General features: G+C 44.6%; 1 protein-coding gene across 1 annotated transcript in view; it reads right to left on the bottom strand.

Moving 5' to 3' along the window:
* SCLY (selenocysteine lyase) overlaps positions 1-12,338 on the bottom strand; it is a 188,217-nt gene that overhangs the window by 149,093 nt on the left and 26,786 nt on the right. Inside the window, 2 exon segments of the mRNA XM_086943733.1 lie at positions 1,180-1,307; positions 1,425-1,608. Of these exon segments, the coding sequence (XP_086799859.1) occupies positions 1,180-1,307; positions 1,425-1,608 (312 nt within the window).

The following is a 12,338-nucleotide window of genomic DNA, read 5'->3' as shown; positions in this document are numbered from 1 at the left end:
GTTCAGTATGAGATGTGGGGGGTGGTAGAGTGTTTGGTTTTCTACTTATGTTTTGGGAAAGGGGTATGTGGGTGACATTTATTATGTTTTCTTGCATGTCTTTTTTTATGCAGTTGCGATAGGATCAAATGGTATTCGCAAAACTGTTGATCTTTTATTTATTGCTTTTATTTGCATTGGTGTTAATGTATATGGGATATCATATCATCTTTACTCTAATATGTTTCCATGTATGTCTTCTTTCTCCTCATCAGATTGCATTATTTCAATCAGTCATTCGTATTATTGTTGTTTTTTTATTTATTGCATGGTTCCTTACATATATGGGATGTCCTTACATCTAATTTGTTGTCATACATGTTTCTTGTCTCTCTTCATGCAATTGCAAGGTGTTCTTTGGGTTGTCGCAATGTGTTCTTCTATTCTGTAAAATGGGGAGATGTGTTATACCTGCTGCTCAGCCAATATGAGTATACTGTGTGGAATGTTGGCGCATGGTGATGCGCTGGAATGTTGGGTGCCTGTGAGTGACAGTTGGGAGTATGGGATGAGCAGCAGGAGGCTGCTCCTGGTGGGCCTCTTCCTTAAACCTACTCAATAAACCATCTTATCATAATCTACACCTCGGCTTCCAGACATCTTTTAACTACAACAGATGTTTCATCCTAATCAGCAATGTATGTGACTGAGCAGGAATGTGAAATAATGTTTTCTTTCTAATTTTCTCAAGACAGAATTAATTTCGTGCAAAATACCGTTAAAGAAAGAAAATGTTTGGAACTGTCAGAGACCAGGGGTTTTGCATGCGGGAATCCGATGTCAGGCAAACCCGTGGTTAACAACACAAATGGTTACCTTTTGGAGAAGCTAACCTGTACTTTTCAACTCCAAACACTAGAGAGTGGAATATACACACCAGATGAATTTTTAACAGATTTGTGCTGTGGAAAAAGAGCCAGTAAATTATGCACAAGGGTGAGAAACAAATACAAGGGAGGACAAGGACCAATGGGAAAAGGGCAGAAAGTTGTTGGATGGAGGGAACTTTTTATTAGGTGACCTACTGAATGGGGCATAAAGAGGTCACTGTGGCAAACCAGGTTTAGCATGCCAATATCTCTTAGTAAAGAAAAGCAGTAAACTAAAATGGGAAGAGATAGTAAAAAACCATCAGCTTACCATGATGACTCCAGTCTCATTATTAGCCAACATGATTGACACAAGGCATGTGCTTGGACGAATTGCTGCAATGACATCATCCACTTCTGCTTGTCCACTCACGCAAGACACCTCAACAAATGTGGCATCTATAAAAAAGAATAGCAACATCCCATGCCATTATATAGATTAGAAGTATCCCATGTATCCCATTAAAAACACTTCTGTTAACTCAATTTTGTGGTACATAAGGCAAACCCACTGACCTGCCGCTTGTAGCTTCACCAAGTGCTCCAGTGGCAAACGCACTGAGTCATGCTCCACGCTAGAGGTGATGAAATGTGGCACTCCACCAAACAAGCCATTATAGTCATGATCAGAGTTACCCTGGCTCATCGCCTTGAATTCTTGGAAATACTTGAGTGCTGAATGGAAAACCAAATTATTAGCCTGTAAGAAGACAAAAGAGACAGTAATATCTAGAAAGCAAAGCCAAGCAACTCCCATGACTTCATACATTTAATTGAGCAGGCAGCTAACAATGCACAAGTAAGGAAGAACTCAGATGAGAGGTTAAAGCTCTAAAGTGATAGAAATGTGAACGTGTTATGTTCCATTCATCTAGAGTACTTAAAAAGTGCAGATGTCATATAATTTCAGCTTACCCTAGAAACTCCATGACTTGAAAGCAAGACAATCTGCCCTGTACAGATAAATCACCTTTCCAACGGACACCAATTTGTTCACTTGTGCACCTTCAGGTCACAAAAGATGGCCATCACAGGTGGAGTCACCGAGAGCTCCTGTCATCTTCAACCTTTACATGAAGCAGCTTGGTGCTCTACTCACAGACAACAGCACAAAGATTCACCAATAGGCCGTTGATGGTCAACTCTACATGAATCTCTCCTCTACTTCAGATATCCAAAGCCTCAAACACTGCTTGCTCATCATCCAGACCAGGATATCCAGCACTTACGTAAACCTCAACCCAACAAGACGGCAGAATTCCTGTTATTTGCCAAGAACACCAAACAAGATACAGTACAAACCGGGCTCGATGACATGAACCGAGACAGCGTCGAACCCCAACTCTCACTGAATGCCAAGACACTTGAGTTTACACTGGACAACAAACTCACCCTCACAGAACACAATTGAAAAAAACATACAATGCCTGCCTGGTACATCTCTCTCTCTCTCTCTCTCTCCTAAAGAGGGTAAACAAAATGTCTTTCAGTAAGTTACTTCAGAACTGTGGATCAAGCCCTTGTACTCTTAAATCTGGATGGTGGTAAGGCACTTCACCATGGCCTCCAACACTCCACACTGACAGACCTTAAGGGCATCCTACAAGCTGCTGCATGTCTCATCGAGGGCCTGAAGAACCTTGATCATAGCCTCATCTTGATGGAGCTCCACTGACTCCCTCTCCCAGCCCTCATCTTCAAAACCAGCTTAATCACTTCCAAAGCTATCATCAAGAACAGCATCCTCCATTATCTTACAGACAAGCTAGCAAGTTTACTTTCTCTGTGGTCAATGGCACAACCCCAGCTTGGACACCATCAGACTACAGACTAAGAAGTGTAAAAAAAACAGTTTTTAAAGAATTTAAAAAAACAAGACAGCAGGCTGTTTCTATCTGTGCATGCAGGATCTGGAACAAAACCTCCATGTTCATCAGGACCACCCCAACACTGCTTGAAACCAAAATTGATACCACCTGCTTTCCATCAACAAAGTGACCCTCGCAAACCAAAACACCATTGGCTGATTGATGTAGGTAGTGTAAATCAGGAGCGTTGCTATCAGTGGTGTAGAGAATGAACCACTGTCATAAGTGGCCAAAGAACACTGATTAACACGCTGTATTACGACCCAACCAACAGCAAGGAATGCACATTTCCACTACATGCACTATGAAAAATGACACCCTTTCTACACAACTGTTTTGATTGGCATAAGAAAAAAGCAAATTACAACAATATCCCTTGGCGGGTTTGCTGAATTACTACACCTGGAACATGTGTATGCCATCCGGGTGTGTAGCTCTATCGGTACCTTCAAGTGCTTTGAATTCCAGCCCCTAGGAATCTGTACTAACCATATTATTTTAGGTGCGATTGAGAAGGACCCCTGAATTGTCAAGCTATGCCCCTGCCCTGAGCGAATTAGTACGTCTAGACAAGGCCCACAAGATCACCTGGATAGTCAAATTGAAACAGTTGGTGGGGGACATTGGACTGGCGGAAGCATGGGAAAGCCAGACTCCGCCGCCAAAACAGGCAGTAAAGAAAACTTATTGGGAGAGGGTCACAACAGAAGCAACTACTAAATCTTAGCGGGGTACTTTGACGGAACAATTCCTAGACCACAAGCCCACCGCTAAACTGGAGCCCTTTCTCGACTTCATTGAGTCCCCGAGAGATAGGGCATTGTACCTGAAGTTGAGGCATGGAACACTCCCACTCAATGACTTTACTGTTGGGTGGAATACTTGTGATGCGAAAGGTCGCAAGTGCCCCGCCTGTGCTTCTCCCACAGAATCTATTCCACACTTTCTCATTGCCTGTCCGGCGTACAAACTCCAGAGAAGAAAATGGCTCAAACCCGTATGTATCAACCTGGGAGCAAGGAACTATAGTGAGGTGCTGAACATTTTAAAATCTGATACATCCTCCCTTAGTACAATTTGTGGGACAGAAGTAAGCTATTGAAGGCGAATGTCGTTAAAAACCAGGATTAATAGTAAGGTCTCCCCTTCACATGTGGATTCTATGTTATATGAATTGTTTTTAATCTGTATAGATTTTATGCTATTTTACATTTTGTTTAACTTGTTTTTATCATCACGATTGTGTTTTATCGAGCTATTGTATGACATTGAGACATTGTTCCTTTTTAATACTAGATTGTCTTATCTGATGGACATGGTTTGTTTATACTTTTATGATATTTTTATAATGAATAAAGTCATACAACAACAACAGTACTAGGGTCACTGCTTCCATTGGTGGTTTAGTAAGTGTGTAATCATAGGTATGTGATATCAGCCCCGGATCTGACTGCATAAGGTTTGCTTTTCTAAGCAGAATTGTATAATTCATAGAAACTGCAGCATGGACACCTGTTTAACATGAAGCATTTTCCTGCACGATCAACATTGCTGACACTTTGCAGCACAGATGTTTTAAGGACAATTATAGGAAGCATTGTGCCAGCTAAGCCTTTGCATTAATTCACCAGCCACACTTAAGGCATGTACATATAAGGGAAAGAGATAACCAGGGACTAGCTGAGAGAGTAGCACCTTCTCTTGAGTTATCTAAGCAGAATACCAAAGTATTTGCCATTTGGTACTGACAGCTGGGTGTAGAATTACTGACATCAGAAGATTTTTGGACTGTTCAAGAAGTATGATGACAGTGATAAATGAGCCTTAATCAGGGGCAGTCTGGCTCAGCTGCTGAGACAACTCTGCTCCCCAAACCGAATACCAATGCAACTAACGCAAGGCCTAGAGCAGAGGTCATAGTTTACAAGGAGAGTCAATCAAGAGGTTTTCTGAGATCCAGGTATGTTAAGCCTCTTTTTTTCAGAATTCTTTAGATGATGTATGTTAGAAACCAAGAGGTGTCAAGTACTGTGCCAGGCAGCAATGGCAAATGTTATTTATTTATTGTATTTATTTATTTTTGTGTTTTATAGAGCGCGAACTGGACCTGTTAGGGTATCAGAGCGCTTTACAGGATAACAAGTTGTATACAAAAGAACTTAGGAGGGGGGAGGGTGGAAACATTTGGGATAAAAAATAAGTATATACATTTTACAAAAGCGAGAGGTCCAAGAGCCTAAGGGTGGGATGCTAGGAGGTGTCGGGTGGATAGCATCCAGTTAATCCAAGGTGTGGCAGTAATAGGATATAAAGCAAAGTCGCTGAAGTGAGTGCAATGCAAGAATTAGGAGAGGAATTTGCCCATTAGGAAGGTATTGACCGTCTTTTTAAAGCTTACTAGAGAAGGAATTCTTTTATTGGCGGGCAGGAGTGAGTTCCATATTCTTGGTGTGGCCCCAGAGAAAGCCCGATTGTACGTTTTTTTCTTTCGCAAGCTCAGAGGCTGGAGAAGGAGGTCCCTAGCAGACTGGGAGTTTCTGGCTCCTTCAGATACCACGATTTTCTGGGCGAGAAATGCAGGGGATTTAGTGTATAGAGCCTTGTGAGTGATACAAGCCAGTTTAATTTGGATTCTGACCTCAAAAGGAAGCCAGTTCAGAGCTTTCAGGTGTGGAGAGTTGTGGTTGAATTTCTTTGAACCTGTTAGGAGTCTGGCGGCAGTGTTGAGGCAGGCTTTTAAGGGAGCAGGGGAGATCTTGGGTAGGCCTGAGAGAGTAGAGCATCCATATTCGAGTCTGGAGATGACTAGTGCCTGGACTGCCATTTTTAGGTTCTGGAGTGTCTAGGAAAGGTTTCAGTTTTCTTAGATAGCTCAGATGAAATCTGGCGGTTTTGGCCATTAAGTTGATGTGGCCACGCATATTCAAGCTGCAGTCTAGGGTTATTCCAAGGGATTAGGCAGAGTCCACTATGGCCGGTGGGTAGTTTAAAGCTGTGATCACCTTAGGCCATTCCTGAATGTCAGGGTTGGTTTTGGGTGAGGAGATTAGCGGAAATTCTGTTTTTTGTGCGTTAAGTTTGAGCTGGTCAGAGGTGAGCTATTGGACAGTCAACTTCAAAGCCTAATTCAGGGGAAAAATCTCCTCAGGAAAAGAGATTTTGATGTAGATCTGGGTGTCGTAGGCATACATGTGGTAGGAGATATTGGCAGTGCGTAGTTTTATGCTAGCGGCTCAAGGTAAATATTATAGAGGGTAGGGGACACGGATGATCCTTGGGGGACTTCGACCATGATCGGAGAGAAAGCGGACAAGTTACCGTTGATTAGGAATCGCTGAGAGCGGTTCTGGAGGAACGACCTAAACCATTCAAGAATGGGCCATCCAGTCCCATCCTAAGTTTGAGGAGTTCGAGGAGTTTTTTGTGGTTGACCATATCGGAAGCCGAGGATCGTCGAGAGGATTAGGAGACAGGTTTTGACTTGGTTAAGGTCTTGGAGGGCATCATCCACGATGTGGAGAATGGTGGTTTCAGTGCTGTGCCCAGGCCTAAACCGAAATTGGAAGTCGTCTATCGTGGAAGTTGGTGATGTGTTGGCTCAATTGCGGTTGCACACATTTCTCCAGAACTTTAGCAAGGAGTGGGATATTGGATATAGGTCTAAAGTTCAGAGTAGGTTTTTTGCACTTTGATTCTCCTGTAGAAGTAGTGGTCCTACCGGGAGGGGTTCGCATGATGGTTCGGAAGGGCCAAGGCAGAGATCGATTGACCGGGGTTGGTACTATGGCCTTAATGGATGTGGGATTCGTAACTGTTGGTTGAGGAAGGAAGGAAGGTTGTTGGAAGAGGCTGGGCGGTGTATCACGGCTCCCCCTAATTTACTTTTTCTGAGATTGCAGATAAAATTGTATTTTTATCATAGGGGGTGCCTGTCTCTGGTGGGGGGGGGGGGACCAGGAGCCCATACGGAAATGCCCTCCCCCATGTTTTCTCTTTTCTATTTTTAGAACCTAGTTAGTCGGGGCGACAGGCACACTGCTAGTTTGGGTTAGGTGATAGCCATATGCAGGGGTGCAGGGCGGGGGGATGAGTTTATTGTTTTCTTTCTGTTCTCGTTCTTATGGTTTTCCTTTCTTCAAGCTTCTCTTTTGTCTCTCCCTTATTAGTAATATTAGCGAAATATCCTGATTTTGTTTAGATTCCAGTGTCTGGTTGCCATGCTTTTTCTACTATTCTGATTTTATGGGGCGCGGGCTCTGAGGTCCTGCGCTTATATTGTTTGTCGATAGTAATGCCATAAATCCTGCTTCGTACTCACAAAAAAAAAAAAAAAAGAACCATTACATATCATGGTATCTAATGTATCCTCACTGAAGTGTTTTACATGCTGCCAATTCTCAAAGCGTGAGAATGCGTGAATAAGAGGTTTGTTCAAATATTTCATTTTTGCTATTCCTAGACAGGATGTTTGTTGCACTGTTTTATTCAAGAAAATTATTTGATGTGGTATGCGGCATGCTCTAAATATGGCCCAAGTTCCCTCATCCTGCCAATCTTTTGTCCCCAGACAGATTTCGCGTCTATCTATGATGTCTTTCCAAACGTCGAAACCCTTTACAGACAGTTGAGAAATAAAGGAAGCAGAGTATATAAAAAAATTTTTTTAAAAACTCCTCTGTTGCGGAGAGTAGCTGATCTGTTAGGGTTGATTGCAACCGTATGGATAGCGTGTTCGTCACTCGAGTCCGGTGGACTTAGGGTTTATGGGGCAGATTTGTGGGTAAGGAGGAAGGCTAGAATATCCTCCTCCAAGAGGTGGCAGGGCTGCTTGCGAGGGCGAAGGTGTCTCAGGGATAGTGGAAACGGGTGATAAAGGGGCTCGGTGAGAGGGGGGGGGTAGAGTTCTGCGGGAGCTTTTAGTTCGAGAAGGAGAGTTTGGTGAGGTGAAAGATGTTCTTTAGTTCCAGAATGGAGTTATGGATGCTCTGAGTTAGTTTGGCTGCTCTGTGGTGCAGAGTTTCAATGTCCATAAATGAGGGAATAGCTTGCGGACAGGAGGTCTATGGTTTGGGAACGGTTCTGTTGGCATGCACTGGTAGCCTGGTAGTGGGCCTAGGTCGACCTGTGTCGAAAAACCCTTAGAGGAGTGTTTTGTGAGTGGCTAGGCGCGCTTGGCAGATTAGTCGAGGGATCGTTGGGGCGGGTGTTTGCTACCTAGCAGGTGTCTAGCATAAGAGTCACTATGTAGGTGGGGGTTGAGGTGGGGGGTGAGCACTGGTTGGGGGGGGCGGTTACAAGATCTCCTTAAGGGATGGCGGAGGTTTTGTAGGAGGGGAAGGAGAATCCCTAGTGGAAATAGGGGAGAAATTGCCTAGAGAGCCGTTTAGAGTGGGGAATGGCAAGAGTTGGGTTGGTCTAGTCCGCACCCTTGGAGGGGAAGGGGGGGCAAGGGGGAGTGGTTAGGTCTTTGGTGGAACTAAGTGGGAGGCTTTCATCCTTACCTATTGGGATGCGTTGAACGGAGCGACGGGGGTGGTCGGGTGGCGAAGGGTGGTGTAGGGGAAGCGTGGAAGGATGAGAGTCGTGCACATGTTTTTTGAGGAGGGTGGCAAGGTCCGCAAATTTATTGAGGTCTTTGGTTGAAGCTTGGATCAGAATGATGCCATTTTTGTATAAGGTGATGGTAAGGTCAGCTCGCAAGTTTGAGGAGGGCACAATCGTGAGCTTGGTGCCGCACGGAATGTTCCTGGTTTTGTGTACGTTAAGTAGGTTTGAGATGGTTTCGTGCCATAGGGATGTTTTTCTGGAGTAGAAGATGAAATCATTAATGATTGTGCCCTTGTCAGCGCTATATCGTAGGTCAGAGATCAGGGTCTCCGGTGTCTTTTCAGAATGGAGTGTTTGAAGGTTTTAGCAGCAGTTTTGGAGATATTAGAAGGATAGACAACAATGTAGGAGTTGTCCCCTGTTGAGGTCAGGCAAAGCCCTGCCATACTGGCGACAGAGGGGAAACTTTAGGGCCAGGGGAGAGCTAAGGGAGGTTGCAGGTGTGGCTACAGTAGTGAGGCTCTCTACTCCGGGGTACAGACAAGGAGGTCTGCAGTAATGCAGGGCTCTGGCAGTGAAGGATAATGCTCCGGGGCATAGACAGGCAGTTCGCAGAGTAGCAAGGCATCAAGAATAAAGGGAGCGAGCATAGGATCATGTGGCCAGACAGTATGCGTGTGAGTAGAGTGTGGTTGAGGTCAGGCAAGGCCCTGCCATACTGGCGAGGGAGGGGAAACTTTAGGGCCAGGGGAGAACTAAGGGAGGTTGCAGGTGTGGCTCCAGTGGTGAAGATCCCTTCTCCGGGGTACAGACAAGGAGGTCCACAGTAATGCAGGGCTCCAGCAGTGAAGGATACAGGTCCGGAGCATAGACAGGCAGTCCGCAGGGTATCAGGGCATCAAGAATAAAGGGAGCGAGCATAGGATCATGTGGCCAGACCGTATGCTTGTGAGTAGGGTGTGGCTGGGGGAGACGGCCACACTTTAGATGGCTCAGTTGGTGGTAATGGAGGGAAAATCTCAATGGGTCATGGGTCACTGATCTGATACACAGGCAAGTCTCCACATCTAGGAAAGTTGCCAAGTACAGGAATCACTCCATTTGGATCCCGAAAGCGATCGCCATGAAAACACAAAGTCTGCCAAAGCACTGCAGATAAAGCAAAAGTCAACTCGCAGCGAGCCGAGGTGGCAGTAAGGAGAGGCCGGACAAGGCTTACGTAGGGCTTACAAGGGGTGCGACCGCCCCAGGGTGAGCCGAACCCGGTTGGGAGAGGATCGCCTCGGGCGAGAGGCACGCAGCCGGTGCTCCAAGGCTCCGGGCCGCCGCCCAGGCAGGCGGGAAACCGCGGAGGCAGGAGGCCGCGGGTGAGGCTGCAGAGGTATTTGTCCAGTGGGCATCTGCGGGCGGGTCTGCAGGGGTGTTGCTGCAGCGGGCCAAGTCTGGTGGGCGTCCGCGAGGCTGCAGCAGGCCAAGCCGAGCCGGGCTTGGCCCCAATGCCTCAAGCCCCGGATTGAAAACACACAGCAGGGACACCGCAGAAGTCGGGCGTGGCGAGCCCGGACATCAAAGTTCTGCTTCCCCACAAACTGATGAAGCATAGCACCCTGCCCTAATTCCCTGCACTGTAAATGTACATAGTTCAAGACTGGCTTGCTTAAAGCAGGCAGATACAGAAGTGCTCTGTGTTAATGTACAGATTATTTTTTGTTTTTGTTTTTAGAATTGTCAAAACTCACTGAGATAGTACTAAGTTGGGCATGTACTTATAGAACTTACTGTAATGGAATAAGATAGCTGTCCCACAAAAACTGAGCGGTGGTGGGGATCGAAAGTAAAACTATAATCAGCTTGAATATGGTTGATTGATGACTTAGAACAGGGGTCTCCAACCGGTCAATCTCGAGCTAACGGTAGCTCGCCGACCCTCTGGGAGTAGCTTGCGCTGCTTTCTAATTATAAAGACGTATTTTAAGGATTTTATTTTTTAGCCCTTCATTGTTTTTTCCAGCTATAAGCCATTGCCCGCCCTCACACTAACCAGCTGCTCTGATTAGCTCAAATGAGTTTAGCTGGGGCGGGCGGGTCAAAAAACGTGACGTTCTTCCTGCGGTCACGCGCCACCTGCATTTTCCAGGCTGGCACCGCACTTCATAATTGCAGTCTCATCCTCCTGGGAAGCTGTGCAGGACTGGTAACTGTGCCCCTGGCCTGGATTAATAAAAGAGTTGTTCCGGCTAAGTGCATTGTAATTCCTTTGATTTTAACATCGGCTGCCACTGGACTTTATATCTGACTTCCGTAACAAAACACAGTGGCAGCCGATATTAAAATCCAAGCTCTGCTTGTGTGACACTGAGCTGTGTTTTGCTGCACCACAGCTACCCAAACAATTTGATTTGTTAAGTACATATATACTAGTATGCATCTAATACAGGCAGTTTCTGTTTCCAATTTTAGTGGTTGAGTCGGAGATGATGCAATTTCTTCTTGTGTGGGATTTTTCTGAGCAAGGCTCATTAGTCCTTACGTGATTTTACCCATGCACTTTGATCCTATTGATGTTATGTCTTTATATATATATGGCATGGTTCTTGAGGTTTTACTTAGGAGAATGTTTAATGAAGAACTCCTTAACACTGATTTAGAAACTCATGGCCTATGTAGGAGGAAAGCAGGCTGGTGAGTGCAATAGACAACTGGAGTGTGTGTTCGTAAACGAGGTGTGATCAAATTTGACATTTGTTTTTAAGGAACAAATTCATGCTCATTCGTGTGGAGCTTGTTCAGTATTTCATGATGTGTAAGAGTTTGAATAATTTTGAACTGTATATTAGATTAGTGAATTAATGTATAAGTATGCTTTATTTCTAATATTTCAATTATATGTGAGGTTACACAAGGGGCCTTCTGCTTCAATAATGACATTTTCAATTAAAGTAAATAGGAGCTATAGTGCAGCCCTCTGTATGCACGATCACAGAAATGTCTGAGAAATATCAGCTTTCCACACAGTCTGGGTGGGAGATAAAAGTCCATTTGAAATACCATGAGAATAAAGCATTCTACCAGTGTGCTATTTATTTTTCATGCTTATTTTCAGAAAGTTATGTTTTATGTAAAAATAATCCAACTATCTGTTTTTGCATGTGTTCATATTGTTTGTAGGCGAGTCCTACTCAACAGAAGTGTGATAAGGAAGAATGTGTTGTATTTCTTTTTAATGCATTACCAAGGGTCGTTCCTGGCTTGAACCTGTTATTGATCTGACTATGGAGCTTTGTGTTTATTGTGGTATGGCTGAAGGACAGTTCCATATGTTTCATGCTACTATAATTACTGAAAGTAGAAGAGGACTGTGCAGTTAGTGCAAGGCTCAGCAGACAGTCTGTTGCTGAACATTGCAGAACTATGCATTTTCTGAAATATGGACTTTGCAGAGTTAAAGCATGTGATTGAAGTGCTTTATAATGAAAGTAAGGTTGCAGCCTTTCCAAATATCGGCCATTTGTTGTTCCAATAGAAGCTCGGGTCCTGCAATGAGACAACGCCGGACAGAGCGGGGCCTCCTTTTTCCTGAGCTGGGTTCCAGGAGAGGTGAGGTACACTCCCTGTACTATTCAGATGTAAGAGACACCGTTTGGTACAGAGGAACACGATTTTGGACTATTTATGTATATCCTTTACAGATTGTCGTTACGTTCACTTTATGTATGCAGTAGCTAATGCTTAGAACTCTGGCCCTGAAGAAAGCCATGGGATCTTGTCCCTACCGGCTGAAACATGTTGGCCTTGTAAATGCAGTTATATGTTTAGACTGCTTCCTCTGCATTGTTCTTGTTTGTTTGAGGGAAAGGACAAATTACATTAGAGTTTTTCGCCTATTGATCCTTTTACCCCTTGTTTTTAACTCACACATCTTTTGATTTTTGCACTGCACTCGATCTCATCTTTATCATTTGTTCATGGGTACCTAAGCGATTGATGGTGCGACCCAATTCAGTAAGGGCGATGG

Source organism: Lissotriton vulgaris, chromosome 11 (genome assembly GCF_964263255.1).
Source record: "Lissotriton vulgaris chromosome 11, aLisVul1.2, whole genome shotgun sequence".
In the NCBI taxonomy this organism is placed as follows: domain Eukaryota; kingdom Metazoa; phylum Chordata; class Amphibia; order Caudata; family Salamandridae; genus Lissotriton; species Lissotriton vulgaris.
The sequence above is the reverse complement of the archived record's forward strand: the minus strand, read 5'-3'. Positions and strand labels throughout refer to the sequence as shown.